The following is a 16,282-nucleotide window of genomic DNA, read 5'->3' as shown; positions in this document are numbered from 1 at the left end:
GTATTAAACGTTATTCATGAATAGCTTCTTCGGCCCTACTACCTGCAAAAAGTAAAATCATTAGGAGCAAATGATTACATGCCCCGCATAAATTTTTGCCAGTGGTTTCTGGACCGGTGTATAGAAAAACATCAATTTCCAAAATATTTCCTTTTTACTAACGAAGCTATATTTACGAAAGAAGGCATTTTTAGTTCTAAACATAATTATTTGTGGGCTAGGTATTCAACATAGGTTCTTGGACAATATGTGGGCCGGCATTGTTGGAGAACGATTAGTTGGTCCAATTATGTTGCTTCTTCGTCTAACCAGTAATAATTATCTAATTTTTTTAAGATATGTACTGTTAAAGCTAGAACTGTTAGATGATCTGCTCCTACATATACGACAAAACTTGAGCGCCAGCTCATTTTTCACTTATTGTTTGCGAGTTTATAAATGAAAATTTTGGAAGGTGCTGGATTGGTCGCGGAGACCCTGTCACCTGGCCAGCGCGCTCTCCAGATTTAACACCGTTAGATTTTTTCCTTGGGGGCATATGAAAAGTCTCGTTTATGAAACTCCAGTCGAATCACAGGAAGATTTGGTAGCTATAATTTCTGCAATTGCTGAAGTAATACAAAACATGCCTGATGTTTTTAACCACGTCAACCTTAATCTGCTGCGTAGGTACAATAAATGTGTTGAGCATGGTGGCTGGCATTTTGAGCAATTATTACTTTAAGTTTTTTTGCAATTCCAATGAATATAAGAATCTGTTTATGTTTATAAAATTGTTTATTTGTTGTTTTTTTAATACACTTAAAGTCAGTTAAAAATACCTTAAGTTAATTAATTAACTTTTTAAAACATTTCTTCTTTATTTACGGCGCAGATTTAATTTTTTAAATATAATTGATTTTTGTATCTTATTACTTGCCTTTAGCCAATTTTCACAAGAACGATGATATTTTTCGATTTTACTAAGAGTACCTTTTTTATGCAATATGCATAAGAATCGGGGTTAAATTTACCCAATAATCCCACCTTGGTTAAAAGAATTTTTGTTTAATAGGTTAAAAAGTATAAACGTACCAACAACCATTTATGCCTCAAAATTGATTGCGGTAGCTAAGGTAATTCCGAAGCTATAAAACTAAAACTATACTTTTTAAAGTCTATCTTCAAAGAGATCTAGCTCCCTGAGGAAATCATTTCCATGTTCATATGCACTTTTATTTTTTCTTACGTTTTCTATTTACCCTAGAAGTTTGTAACATGATCAACCCGAAAAAGTTGTGGAATAACGTAAAATATACCACTAATCAAAGTTCAGCTAAACTGGAAAAAGCTAGTGTAATAAAGGAATCAGATTTGGTAACCAGAGATAAAAAATCTCAGAAGAATTTAATAAACACTTTAGTACAATAGGGGCAAAACCAGCTGCCTATATCATTAATACTGAAAATAACTGTGAAAGTAGTTTTTTTCTTTAACCTATTTTGGAAAGTGAACTTATTACTGTAATTGAATCTTTGGGAAATAGTGACTAAAATATTAATAATGGCATATTTATTAATTTTATCTAGAAATTACATGTAGAAAATATTATATTTGAGTAGTAGCATATTGTTACTAGCACCTTACTTATGCTGACTCCTACAAATAAATTACACCATTTCTTTACTACACCAACAGGTGCAGTAAAGAAAATAAAAATGCGAAAAATAAGATTTTGAAAAGCTGCCAGAAGCTGCCAGAAAGCTGCCAGAAAGCTGCCAGATCCTGAAAAGAACCCAGCGCTCCGCTTAGTCTTAAGGTCTAATTTATACTGACTACATAAAAATATTAAAACACAACGACAAAAAACGGTTCTACGTGACAACGACCGCGATCCCCCTTTGCCTACACAAACAGTTCTTAGAAAAAGAAAATAAACCGAGTGTCTCGCCGCGGACCTTTCTATTGCTTAGCTTGCATTTCTTCTGGTCTCTTGAAATTACGCCGATAAATAATTGAGTCAATAATTCGAACATGCCGCCGCCCTTGAAAGTATCCAGATAATATAATGTAAAATTGAATACTTTCAACAAGATTAATAAAAACAGTAGAATAGCAAAAATTTAAAGTTGAAATTGTTGTTAGTAAATAAAAAATAGATCTAAAATAACCTAATACAAATTTTAGAGCCTGGGTTAAAGAACACAAATATAGTAATCCACTTAACTAAAAAATATTAGTTCCGAACCTTACCTAAATATTAGGATTAAGAACAAAAAAAATTTATGTAGAATAAAAATAGTGTATAGATTATGTGAAATACAAGTAGGTATACAGTTATTCACTCATTAAAATTGACAGTCCATGCATTGCCTTTTATTAAACAAAGTACAAAGAATTACCGCACACTGTAACAACGATCACTTATTATTGCCACTCGACACAATGTTCTGTTGACTTGGAATTGGACAAATTTTTACGATGCTTCGCTTTATGATTCCGCCTTTGGTTTTCAAACTGACCACACGAACCACTCCATCAGCACCTGGATGTACGGCAATTATTCGTCCAAGTCGCCATTGTAGAGGTGGTAGTCCGTCCTCCTTGATTATTACTAACGAACCTAGAAGGTCTTCCATTTGGGTCTGGAATTTCCACTTCTGTCGCTGATGTAGGGTGTGAAGGTAATCACGTGACCATCGGCCCCAGAATTGCTGTAGTAGCTTCTGGAGTTGGGAATAATTCTTAAGTCGGTTGCTTGGTATCTTAGATACATCGGGCTCTGGTACGGCATTAAGCGCTCGACCAATTAGAAAATGACCAGGTGTCAATACCTCAAGATCATTAGGATCGTTCGTAAGAGGTATCAAGGGCCGAGAATTTAAAACCCCCTCTACTTGCACAAGGAATGTATAGAATTCCTCATAATTATATTTAACATCGTTAAGAATGTGCTTTAAATGTTGCTTAACCGATTTTACGGCCGCTTCCCACATTCCTCCGAAATGTGGTGATCGGGGAGGTATAAAATGCCACTGTATTTTGCTGCAAACTAAGAAATCTTCAATTTCACTACCTTTAAAAAAAGCGTGAATAGAGGCAAGCTCATTATTAGCCCCAATAAATTGTGTACCATTATCCGAATAAAGTTCTTGACAAATACCGCGTCGCGCGACAAATCGCTTTAAAGCGGAAATGAATGAAGCCGTTGTAAGTTCGGTGACTAATTCTAAATGAATCGCCTTGGTTGATAAACAAACAAATACACATATGTAGCATTTTAACAGTTTTTTGTTTCTAAATTTAGAGTCCTTTAATATAAAAGGACCGGCATAATCTACGCCGGTATGGCAAAATGGATATGAAGGTACGACTCGCGCGGTTGGCAAATCTCCCATTTGTGCACTAAGGGGTTTTGGATTGGATCGGAAACAAGGAATGCATTTTCTTATAATGGATTTAATTAGGCTTTTTCCCTTTAGGGGCCAGAATTGTTGACGTACGGATGACAAAGTAGCTTGGCATCCAGCATGGAGGTTTCTAATATGCTCATGGAGCACAATAAGTTCAGTAAATTTATATTTACTTGGAAGGAGTATCGGATGTTTTTGCATAAAATTTAAATTTGCGTTTTTTAATCGCCCTCCTACACGGAGTATGCCATTCTCATCGATAAAGGGATTTAAAGAGCTTAAGTTACTATTGAGTTTAACAGATTTATACTTTTTTAGATTATTTATGTCCTCAGATAATGTTTCGTTTTGTACGATTTTTACGATACACTTTAACCCGTCGAAGATTTCAGATTGTTTTAAGGGTCCATATTCCCTTTGAGGTTTTGGGACTCTGCAATTTTTACAAAATCTTAATACGTAGGCTGCGGTATGTAGCAATCGCGTATAACTAGATGCTCTGTTAATAAGGGTTTTAAAGTTTACTGAGGAAGTTTGTACAATAAAAACTACAGATTTTGGATTAATTTTGGATGGCTCGGGTAATTTTTTTATATCTTGATGTGCAAAATTGGATATGTGATTGTTAGATGGCCAATCTTTTGTAACCCCCGAGAGAAAATTTGGACCGTGCCACCACAATGGATTAATTTTTAATTCATTGGTCCACAACGCCTCGAGAGATAAGATCAGCTGGATTTTGTGAGGACTTTATGTGATACCAATTATTTGTATCAGATGTTTGTTGAATTTCGGAAATTCTATTCCCTACGAAGGTCTTCAGGTTACGGGGCTCTAAACTAAGCCAACATAGGACAATCGTGGAATCTGTCCAGTAGAAAATTTTATTTATGGATAAATCTAAAATAGCACAGACCTTTTTCATTAGTTTGGTTAATAAGAGTGCCCCACAAAGTTCGAGTCGAGGTAAAGAAATAACTTTAAGAGGCGCCACTCGAGACTTGGCGCATAATAAATTTATGATTATTTTACCATTAAGATCTTCACACCTAACGTAAATACAGGCACCGTAGGCATTGATAGATGAGTCACAAAATCCATGCAATTGAATGTTTTTTGGGTTACTTGAGGTTACTTGTCTGGGAATTTTTAATGAAATAGCTTCACATAGTTGTTTAGTAAAGTTAATCCAGATTCGAGATAAATCATTGGGAACAGGGTCGTCCCAAGAGATTTTTAGTAGCCACAATTTTTGTAGCAGTATTTTAGCTTGCACTATTATGGGCCCTAATAAACCTAAAGGGTCGAAGATTTGGGATATGATGGAAAGAATAGAGCGTTTTGTTATATCATTTTTTAAGGTTATTGCGTGTGAATTGTATATGAAGTTATCCGATTCGGGTTCCCATAAGATTCCTAGAGTTTTAGAACCTTGGGGGTCATTTAATAAAAAATCCTTTGGGTTTTGATTATTTAAGGGTGATAAAACATTAGCATCGTTAGAAGCAAATTTTCTTAGTTCAAACTGATATTTTTTAAGAATCGAGGTTAGATTTATTCTTATGGCTATGATTTCATCAACGGTCTGGGCGCCCGTGATAACATCATCTACGTAACAGTCGTTTGCCAATACATGACTTTCTTTGGGAAAAGTTGGCTTACATTCAATAGAGATTTGTTGAAGACATCTAGTGGATAAAAATGAGGCACTGGATGTACCATAGGTTATCGTGTTAAGTTCAAAATGATTAAGTTCATCCTCCATATTGTCTCGCCAAACTATTCGCTGAAGACACCTTTGTGATGGATCTATGAGTACCTACCTATGAGGCGGTACATCTTAGCAATGTCACCTGTAATAACAAAATTATGCTGCCTAAAACGAATAATAATGGAAAATAGATCATTTTGAATGGTGGGGCCGACCTTGAGTGTATCGTTTAGAGAAATATCAGATGAGGTTTTTGCTGAGCCGTCGAAAACTACTCTAAGTTTTGTTGTTAAACTGTCAGATTTTTCTACGGCGTGATGAGGAGGGTAGTAAATGGGATATGCTTCAACTTTATTAGGATCGACCTTGGTCATGTGCTCAAGGTCTTGATATTCTTGCATAAAGTTAGTATAGGATTTTTTGTGTTCGGGGTTTTTATCAAGCTTTCGCTCTAGGGCAAGAAATCTTTTTATTGCCGAGTCCCTAGAGTCTCCTAAATTGTTTACATTGGTTTTTAATGGAAGATTGACTTGAAATCTGCCGGAATGAGTACGAGAATGGGTACGGGTAAAATGTGTTTCACATTCCAGCTCTTCCAAAGAATATTTTATTGCATAGTTAGCTGGAAGTTCCTCAATTTTCCAGAACCTTTCAAGAGCTGGTATAGGTCATTATTGCTAACAGTATTAAGAAAACATTGCTTATGGGTTTGTTTTAAAGTAATCAGGGAAAGAGGTCCAGAAATGATCCAGCCTAGTTTAGTTTGTTGGAGAATTGGATTGTTTTTATCTGTTTTGATTTGCCCGGACATTAATAAATCATAGAAAAGCTCTGCTCCAATGAGCAGATCAATATCGGATGACTCATAAAAGTATGGATCAGCCAATTGCAAATCATCAGGAATATATAATAATGCTGGGTCAATAGATTGCTGAGGCAGCGTTTCTGTTATTTTTTCTATTACTAGGGTTGACATTTTAAATTTGTATTTTTTGTGGATTGATAAGGCATTTATGTTTATGCGCTGACTTATAAAAGTTATACCGGGATTTATTCCAGAAATTGGAATATTGACCTTTTCAGATGCAAGATTTAGGTTGTTACATAGATTTTTGGTTATAAAGTTGGATTGGGATCCCCCATCTAAAAGTGCCTTGCAAAGGATAGGTGAATTATTTTTGTCAAAAATATATACTTGGGCAGTGGCTAACAAAACCGATTTATTTGGTTTTGCGGTAGCACATGATAATGTATAGTTTGGCATGGATATATTAGACTGACTGCTGCCTGCTTCATTTATAGCAGGAATCACCTTTTGACCCATAATTTGGGAATTTTTAGGCGAGATTGATGAGTTTGATTGATTTGTTTTATAAACACTAGTATTAGAAACTTGGTGGTGTAATTGGGGTAAGGAATGTGAATGGTAACTTCCGCTCGCTTCTGGAGAATAAGGATGATTTTGGAGGTTATTGGTTTCATATGTCGCGAGCTGTGTCACGGTATTAGGTTGTTCATTAGTTTGATGAGAGGAATAATGGTTACGGTTAGTTTGAGGCTGTCGATTATGTGTTTGAGGGTTGAGAGTATCCTGTTGTTTGTTTTGGGTTTGATAATGAAAATTCGAATTGCCATTGTTACTGTGAAGTAAGGAATGATGTCTTTTTTGACAATACCTACAGGAGTGAAGAGACCTGCACTCAGCTGTAGCATGTCCAGGTCGAAGACTGTTTATACACAGGTTAAAGCGTTTGGCTTCATTAAAGCGAGAACTGGTGGGTAAGTCTATGAATTTTTTGCATAAGCAAATTAAATGATTTTCCTTACACATAGGACACTGATTAAGTGAAGTAGATACATGCGAATGGGTTTTATTTTGAACAGTTCGGTCATAATGCCGCTCTTGTTTCATATTAGATTTTATATCAATGGATTCAAGTAATTGGCATCTTTCTGTTAAGAACTGAATAAAATCAGTTATTGATGGTTTATCTTTATTTTTTGAGAATATTTCCCACTCTTTGCGAGTAATGGAATTTAATTTGGATGTTAATAAAAATATGAGTAACGTATCCCAATGGAAAACATGTTCATCTAATTTTTCTAGGGAACGAAAATGCTTCTGAAAGGTGTCCAAAAACTTGCGAAGGCTTGTGTGAGAATCATCCTTCACAGAATAAAGATTAAAAATTGCCTTGACGTGCGCATGCACTATGGCTTTTTTATTCTCATATCTTTGTTTTAAAAGATCCCAGGCTATAGTATAATTGCTATCGGACGCATTAAGAGAGCTTATAGTTTGGAATGCGTCACCTTTTAAGGCTGTTTGTAGATAGTAGAATTTTTGCACATTGGATAGGGTAGTATTTTTATCAATAAGTGATTCGAATGTTTCGTAAAATTGCCTCCACTTGTCATAGGTGCCAGAAAATTCTGGTATAGTAATAGGAGGCAATTTTGCTGGAAAATTATTGGTTAAGTTTTGGGCTCGAGGTTCGTTAATGATTACAGGAATTTGTAGGGGGTGGTTGATTTGCCAAGCTTGCGAGATTCCTACTAGTTTCTAATGACAATCTACCTTTAGATAAAACTGTATAGTATTGCTCTTCGAATTCAGCTCGCACATTATCCTGTAAATTTTGTTCAGGTAAGTCATGCTGAATACAAAGATGGTCAATACTAGATTGAAGCTGTTCAAATTTATTAATAGTGTTTTGTATAACACTAATACGTGTTTCGATTTGTGATAAAGTATCAGGAAGGTTAAGCTCATCTTTCGAGATTCTATTTAAAAATGAATTAAATCTTGTAAGTGAAGCTTTTACATGCCCACGACGTGATATTAAAAACTTTAATTCGGTTTTGGATTGTTCTAAGACTTGCTCTTGGGTTGGAGCCTCGGTTGGATCCATATTATAATTATTAAAACAAATTAAAAAAAAATTAAAATTATAATATTAATAAATATTATAAAATAGATTATAGGATAAATAAAATATAGATTAGGCTTGGCTTAAAAAATAAAAATATTAGAGTAGGTTTTCAAAAAACAAATAAAAATATTTGCTTACTTGGGTTACAGAATAGTGGATAGTGTATACCATAAAATGGCTAAGCAACATATAGGTTCAAAAATAAGTGTAGGATTTAAAAATAAAATGAATGTAGGTTATAAAATAAAATATGATTGATAAGGGTTATTATGAGAAACCGTTTTAAACCAAGTTTAAGTTTGAGTGGTTTAATTATAGATTAAAAGTTCGGCTTATAGGGTAAATAGGCTTCTTGGTTTAAATGGCTTGCTTCACAGGAGTATAGTATGGACTAAACTGACCTTAATAGTCTTCGGCTGGTTCCTCTGATGGGGTTTTTGAGGTTATCCAGATTATCCAGGTTTTATCCGAGTTTATAAGGTTTTATCCGGCTCGAAGGACCATGTTTTGCGCGTAAACGCACTTTTACGCAACCACTTGTGTGCCACTTGTAGTATTGCGTTAGGTGTGTTAAATCAAAAAAGTTCTGACCAATTTTACGTCATTTAATTAAGAAGAACCCAGCGCTCCGCTTAGTCTTAAGGTCTAATTTATACTGACTACATAAAAAAATTAAAACACAACGACAAAAAACGGTTCTACGTGACAACGACCGCGATCCCCCTTTGCCTACACAAACAGTTCTTAGAAAAAGAAAGAAAAATAAACCGAGTGTCTCGCCGCGGACCTTTCTATTGCTTAGCTTGCATTTCTTCTGGTCTCTTGAAATTACGCCGATAAATAATTGAGTCAATAATTCGAACAGCCGTCCCGCGCCATTTTGAAGGTTTGAAAAATAAGCTAGTGACCGAAAAGTAGTATCTAGGTTGCTAATGATGTGTGAAAAATTTCAAGTTTTTATATAAACGCATTTAAAAGATAAGAGAACGGGGGAGGGGCAATTAAGAGCCGCACTGTATAAAGGTTTGCAGAATCGATTACTAAATATGAAATTTGCATTTGGGAGGCTGTCAGTAAGACCTGAATGCTTTTAAAATTTAATAGAAAAATATTATGAATATATTTTTTTCAAAAAATATTTAGGATTAAAAAAAATATTATGTTGATCATGTTACAGACTTCTAAGGTACCGTAATGGCCAAAAGTAGATAGACAAATGGTTTTTAAAAAAAATCAAAGGAAATAAAAATTCTATAATATTTAACTATATTATGAACAACATACCCATTATTATCTATTACAGCCTGACATCTACGTGGCATTGATTCAATAAGATTGTCTATGAGTTTAAAACCAATATTTTTCCATTTCTGTTGCAACCGTTTGAAAAATTCACCTTTATTTGAATAGTTTATATCCCTAATATCACGATCTACAATTTCCCATAAATTTTCGATGGGATTAAGATCAGGTGACTGGGATGGCCATTTTAAAACTGGTATTTTTCTTTTTCGAAAAATTGCTTCATAATTTTGGAGGAATGCTTTGGGTCATTATCTTGCTGGAATTGGAATCTCAATGGTAAATTGTCTTCGACATTGGGCAACATAACATCTCTGAGAATATCCCTGTACATAAACCTGTCCATTATGCCCTCTATGCGATGTAACGGGCCCATTCCATAACCTGAGAAGCAACCCCAAACCATCACTGATCCACCTCCATGCTTAACTGTGGGTTTTGTGTACTTGGGATTCAAACGCTGGCCAGAAAGACGTCTAACATATTGAATTCCATCGGAATTAAACAAATTAAACTTCGATTCGTCGCTCCAGCAAACACGTTTCCATTCATGCTTTGTCCAGTGTATATGCTGACGGGCAAATTCCAATCGAGCTAAGCGGTTCTTTTTTGAAAGCAATGGTTTTTTTGCTGGCCTACGTGCGAATAGATTCTCTTCTACCAACCTTCGTCTTACAGTCCTTGAGGACACATTACAAATTCCTAGAGCCTGTAATTCTATCTGAATTTGACGAGAAGTCATGAAAGGGTTATTCTGGCTAATTTGTTTTAATTTGCGTACAGCTCTGATGTTAATTTTTTTTGGTCGACCAGATTTATTTTTTGGCTCTAATGATCCTGTCCTTTCATATCTTTTAATAATTGCCCAAACAGCTTTTCTTTTAACATCAAATCTACGAGCAATATCAATTTGACGATCACCCGCGCTATATGCATTAATAATGCGTTGTCTTAAATCAAGAGAGAATCTAATTCCGCGTGGCATGTTGCACCTTGAGTTAAAGAGAAGCAATACTATACTAATTTTATTTTATAAATATCTAGACAAAAAAATAATTCCAAAATTGTTTTTGTCTATCTACTTTTGACCAGTTATATCTGCTTATATTATTGCTTTATCTGATAGCAAGCAAAATATTTAACTGAAATTTTTTGGTATCTTTTTATAGACCGCCTTACAAATAACAATAATTTAAAAACTAGGGGACCTGTGGGTAAATCTTTAAACAAAATGAAAGTAATACTTTGCCTATCTACTTTTGGCCACTACTGTAGATAGGAAACGTCAAAAAAAAAGAAAAGTTTATATGAACATGAGTCTGGAAATGCTTCCTCAGGGTGCTAGAGCTCTTTGAAGATAACCTTTAAAAACTAGATTTCGTTTTATAGCTTCATAGCTGCTTTAGCTACCGCAATCAATTTTGGGACATACATTATTTTTAGTACGTTTATTCTTTTGAACCTACTAAAGAATAATAATTTTAACCAGGGGCGTGGAAAACAAAGGGATATTTGGAAAATTTGACCCCATTTCTGTAAGACTTCAATTTCTGTCCATTTGGGTATCAGATTATGATGCTCCTATGCCTTTTGCATAAAAAAAGGTGCTCTCAGCAAAAGTCTCTAAATATCACCGTTTTTATAAGAATTGACTAAAAGTAAATTAGGATACAGCACCAGAATTAATTATTTTAGTAATAATATTAATGTTTATATGCCGAGAAGTGATAGTGCATGTTAACAGGCGAGAATTAATCAGGACTAATTAATTCTCGAACTAGCTTTCTGCATTCTCTAACCTTCTGCTGGACGTCCCACAAAACTGCGCAATTAAGTAGTTTTAAAAATTACATAAATTTATATACCATATCAAAAATACTTTCAACCCTTATAAATGCTTAAAATTTAATAAATTCACCCATATGACCCATAAATAGATTTAATTAAATTTTCCTAATACAGTCCTAGGGTAGAAACAAGCCGCAACCCGTAAAAAAAATAGAACGCATCCTATTACTATCATTTTGCGGCAAACGAACTTTAGCATTATTAATAAAATGATTAATTATGATGCTGTATCTTAATTTACTCTTTTCAATTTTTTCAAAAACGGTGATATTTATCGATTTTTGCTGAGAGCAACTTTTTTATGCGAAAGACATAGAGTATCATAATGCGTCTTGGAGAAATAAGGCTAAATTTACCAAATATCCCACTGGCTTCCACGCCCCTGGTTAAAATTATTTTTTTTTAGTTGGTTCAAAAGAATAAACGTATTAATAATAATTTATGTCCCAAAATTGGTTGCGGTAGCTAAAGTAGTTCCGAAGCTATAAAACGAAAACTAATATTTAAAGGTTATCTTCAAAGAGCTCTAGCTCCCTGAGAAAGCATTTTCGGATCCATGTTCATATGAACTTTTTTTTTTCGTTTTCTGTCTACCCTAAAAGTTTTGCAAGATGATCAACGGAACATTCTGTATAATACATCCTACCGTGTTATTATTCCAATAATTATTTCATTACCAAATTATATTTAAAATAATTAATTAGAAGCCCGAAAATTAACGTTAATACATCAACCCACTCAATAGCAACTAGATTTGCAAAAAATAAATCAATGACTTTATCAATTCTAGTGCATTGAACCGCAGCTTAAAAAAATATTGTCTTCAAAATATATAATCAAATTTAGAACATATTCCTGAAGGTACTAAGAAATAACAAAATGTTCTAACTTCAGTTTTACTTTCAGTAAACCTCTATTAACTGATCAGCAGTATGGATTTAGACCACGCAAATCTACGTTTTAAAATCTACTTTTACTCAGGTAGACTTTTTGTTGGATGCCTTGGAGAAGGGATATCAAGTGGATACAATGTACACAGATTTCTCCAAGGCATTCGACAAGGTACCTTACAATATTTTGTTGCTTAAACTAAAAATGATTGGTATTGATGAACCTTTATTATCCTATTTTAAGAGCTATTTATCTGATCGTAGACTGATTGTTAAAATTGGTAATTGTCTTTCTAAAACTATTCAAGGCTCTCATCTCGTGCCACTTCTTTTTAATATTTTTATCAATGATGTAAATGAATGCTTCTTTAGCTGCCTATTTTTGATGTTTGCCGATGATCTTAAATTGAGTTGTATAATCGAGTCCCCTGATGATTGTGACAAATTACAATACGATCTAAATGATTTGGTAGTTTGGTGTGAAGGAAATGGTATCGAACTTAATCCAGCTAAATGTAAAATAATGACCTTTTGTCATTCTAGAAATATTATTAATTTTGACTACAAGATCGGTCGCTATACCCTTGAAAGAGCTCTTCTTTTTAAGGATTTGGGTGTCACTTTTAATACAAGCTTACAATTTTCTCATCACTTAGATAGTGTTATCAATAAGGCTTTCTGGATGCTTGGTTTTGTACTCAAGACTTCACAAGTATTGCTGCTTTGAAAACACTCTACTATGCCCTGGTCCGTCCTAATCTGGAGTATGCCTCCTGTGTGTGGTATCCTTTACATGGGGTACATATTGATGCTCTTCAACTAGTTGAACACAAATTTTTAAAACAAATTGCATATAAATTGAATATCTTTGATAATTACAATGATGCAGATATACTTGATATGCTACATATGGCCCCCATCACTATCCGCCATAAGAGGAGGGATCTTATTACTTTTTACAATATCCTACATGGGAAATCTGAAGCTTCAGAGCCACTTAAAAAAAACCAATATTCATGCTCCACTAAGAACAACTAGAGCGATGAGATTAATCAATTAATGAGACTAAACGAAAAGTTAACTCGGAGCTACTAAACTTTTAAAAAGATTTCTGGCAGAATAAAGGATAATTTACTATATTATATTATTCTTTCATATGTGTATATTCGAATTTTTTACTTTTTTGTTGTATGACAAAAACCATTTTCTGCTTATATTTAACAACTCATGATTATATAGACACACGCACAATATTTTAAAAGTAATTGTGTATCTAGTCTTAAGCAAGTGTATATTTTCCTAAAATAAGGTGATTATATTTTATTTATTAATATTTATAAACTAGATACATAATTAATATCAAAACCCCGCGGCATGTTTATAAGAGTAGTACAACATTGCAACTGTTTGCCTATTCTACTATACAGGGAATTTTAAATAAGCTTTCGCAATTACAAGCATAAAAATATTTTTTAGTGATGAAGCACATTTTTAAGTTGAGGGCTTATGATAACTGTATTTAACAATTGGAAAATCCAGACAGATTGTTGGAACAAAAAAGTACTCAATACAAAGGTGACTGTTTTTTGTGCCTTTTGATCCAGATGTGCTATCTAACTTCTATGGTGTCTACAATTACTGACCTTGTGAATTAACTGTGATTTTTGATTTCTTTGTTCGGAGCTATATCAAGGGTAGACTCTATTAGAAAAACGCGGATAACCATCTAGAACTGAAACAGGAGATTAGACGCAAAATAGCATTACTGCTACAAATCTTGACTTGGCCGTAAAGTAGTTGCCAATGTCTGCAAATGGATTATGTCAAACCATGTCATTTCTCTTTTTTAATATACGCTCTTATTTAAGCAAGTATAGATCACCTTTAGAAAAAGTGTTTGCATTTTAGGATAACTTAATTTTTAAGCTATGTTTGTTTCCTGTTTGTTTTTTACATAATTTTTTAGCAGCAATATAATGGAAATTATGCATTATAATGGAAACATATAAAAATCTTGTGTTGTCTTTTAAGAAAGCTCCTCAAAGGACCTGAAAGCAATTACTGTGCATTTAGACTTGTGTTCGTTTACATTGTAAATAGTTCTTCTCCCTTACCTGAACAATAAACCAGTAAGAATAAATAATTAGCAATAGTGGCAAGAGGTATACAAAAGAAGCATAGACTATGATGTAACTGACGCTGAGTATATCCTTTGACAAATAATCGGTTCCACAAGCAGTCATATTTCCCTCAGGGACATATCTGGTAAAAAAAATTGTAAAGTATTAATAGTGATTAATTTATATTGAGCTCTACCTGTTCCATCCGAAGAGAGGTGCAATGGTCCATCCAATAGCCATCACCCAAATCAACAAGATTCTAAGCATTGCAGTTTTTTTTGTTAAGGGCGTAGCACTAAGTCCCTTTACGATGACATTATATCGATCCATAGCGATAAAGACCATGGACCAGATAGAACCGCACCCAAAAAGAGAGCCGAACATTCCATAGAGCTCACAGAAGAAAGGACCTAAAAATGTTGTACTTAAATGAGACTTACTTATTATATTTTATTGCTTACCTAAAACCCAAGTTTCATAGTAACAATTAATGACCATAGGAGGTGACATGGTTACCATCATAAGAAAATCTGAAAAAGCCAGATTAACCACTAATAAATTGGAGGGTGTTCTTAGTGCCTTTGTTCCTGTAAAGATATAAATCACCTAAAATATATTTATAAATAAATATAAAATGCTATTTCCATGCCATTTATAAAATGCCTTACCATGCCATTTCCTATAATGGAGATGAAGCCCAACACACCAATCATAAAACCTAAAATCCCATGCCACAAGGGATTTAAGGGCGCATACTGGTACCAGTAAGCATCTACCATATGAAGCATTTCAGGTGGCACCTTGTCCACGACAGTAAGATTACCTGATAAGGTATTGATAAATTATTAGTCGGTAGTATTAAGAAAATATCGTTAGCATTAAGGTAGACTTACCACCAAAGCCCGCGGCACGTTGGGCTGCCCATGAGGCAAAGTTTGGCTCTCCTATCACAGACATTGTGTTACCCGATTAAACTGAAAATAAACAAAAAATATCATTACAAAACCTTCAACAAGTGGTTTAAAAAAATAAATACAAAGATCGAGGAAAATGGAAAAAATATAGAATAATAAATATAATTAAGGTGTCAAAAATGTAGATTATACTGGACATAATAATTAATTTTAGAATTCATATTGACTATTGATCTGATATCGGCTGGCTAATTCCAAAAAACGTTCGATTTTTCGTTCGCTTATCGTACAGTTCCAGAATCCTGCTAACGCTTATATATTATGCGATGATATATAAAGTAAATTTCATGTATTTTTTACTGTTATAACAAGGCAATAGAAATCATTTTAAGTTAAAATTTAGGGTATTTGAAAAAATTAATGAGTATTATAATTTTTTATTTAATTTTAAATTCCTTAATGGGATGTAAAGGTGTAAAACTAGCATTGCTAAAAATTACAGTTTTACTATCCCCGGCCTGTGAGACCTACTTTTAAAATTTGGTGAGAAATAGTCGATTTTATATATAAGAATAAAACAAAAGTTGTTTTATTTATTTTGTTACCTATTTTTATTATTTTAATAATATTTGTATATTAAAAACCTACACGAGATATATGTTTATAAACACGTCCATAAAATAAAATAGAACTTGAAATATAACACAAAGATCACATAAGATATTTTTTATTCATCTCTCGTTAATCTAAACTTTGCCACAGCATTCTGGACAGATGAGTAATGATGGAACATTCATTACGCTATATACTAGAGCTACATCCTTCTGATATCTGAGATATCTAGGATAAGTGAATGTTCCTTTCTTCTCCAGGGGGAAGTGCGACTGCCGTTTAATAATAATAATAATGTTGATTAAGGTAAAATTAAAATCCCACAGTCTCCCTCCACTTATTTATTAAACATTTAGTTGTTTAAAATTCCCTACATCTTTCGGAGACAGTGGCGTCCATTATCAGGGGTACTAAAAGGAAATAGTTTCGAACAAAAGACGTCTATTTGTCTTAAAACAGAAAAAACTTATAAAATTAATATAAGGTACAACCAAAGGTATTATATACAATTGGTATTAGATATACACCCCAGGGTTTGATTCCATATCAAAAAACCCTCT

The 16,282-nt window shown here is 33.7% G+C and overlaps 1 protein-coding gene across 1 annotated transcript in view; it reads right to left on the bottom strand.

Moving 5' to 3' along the window:
* The window catches only part of LOC126745936 (rhodopsin), a 40,799-nt gene that overhangs the window by 8,983 nt on the left and 15,534 nt on the right, over positions 1 to 16,282 (bottom strand). Inside the window, exons 2-6 of the mRNA XM_050454002.1 lie at positions 15,090 to 15,170; positions 14,865 to 15,019; positions 14,658 to 14,802; positions 14,393 to 14,606; positions 14,191 to 14,338 (exon numbers count right to left, since the gene is read on the bottom strand). Of these exons, the coding sequence (XP_050309959.1) occupies positions 14,191 to 14,338; positions 14,393 to 14,606; positions 14,658 to 14,802; positions 14,865 to 15,019; positions 15,090 to 15,153 (726 nt within the window). The 5' untranslated portion in view covers positions 15,154 to 15,170. The remainder of the gene's footprint in view (positions 1 to 14,190; positions 14,339 to 14,392; positions 14,607 to 14,657; positions 14,803 to 14,864; positions 15,020 to 15,089; positions 15,171 to 16,282) is intronic.

Source organism: Anthonomus grandis, chromosome 16, assembly GCF_022605725.1.
Source record: "Anthonomus grandis grandis chromosome 16, icAntGran1.3, whole genome shotgun sequence".
In the NCBI taxonomy this organism is placed as follows: Eukaryota; Metazoa; Arthropoda; class Insecta; order Coleoptera; family Curculionidae; genus Anthonomus; species Anthonomus grandis.
This window is presented reverse-complemented; position numbering and strand designations above follow the sequence as displayed.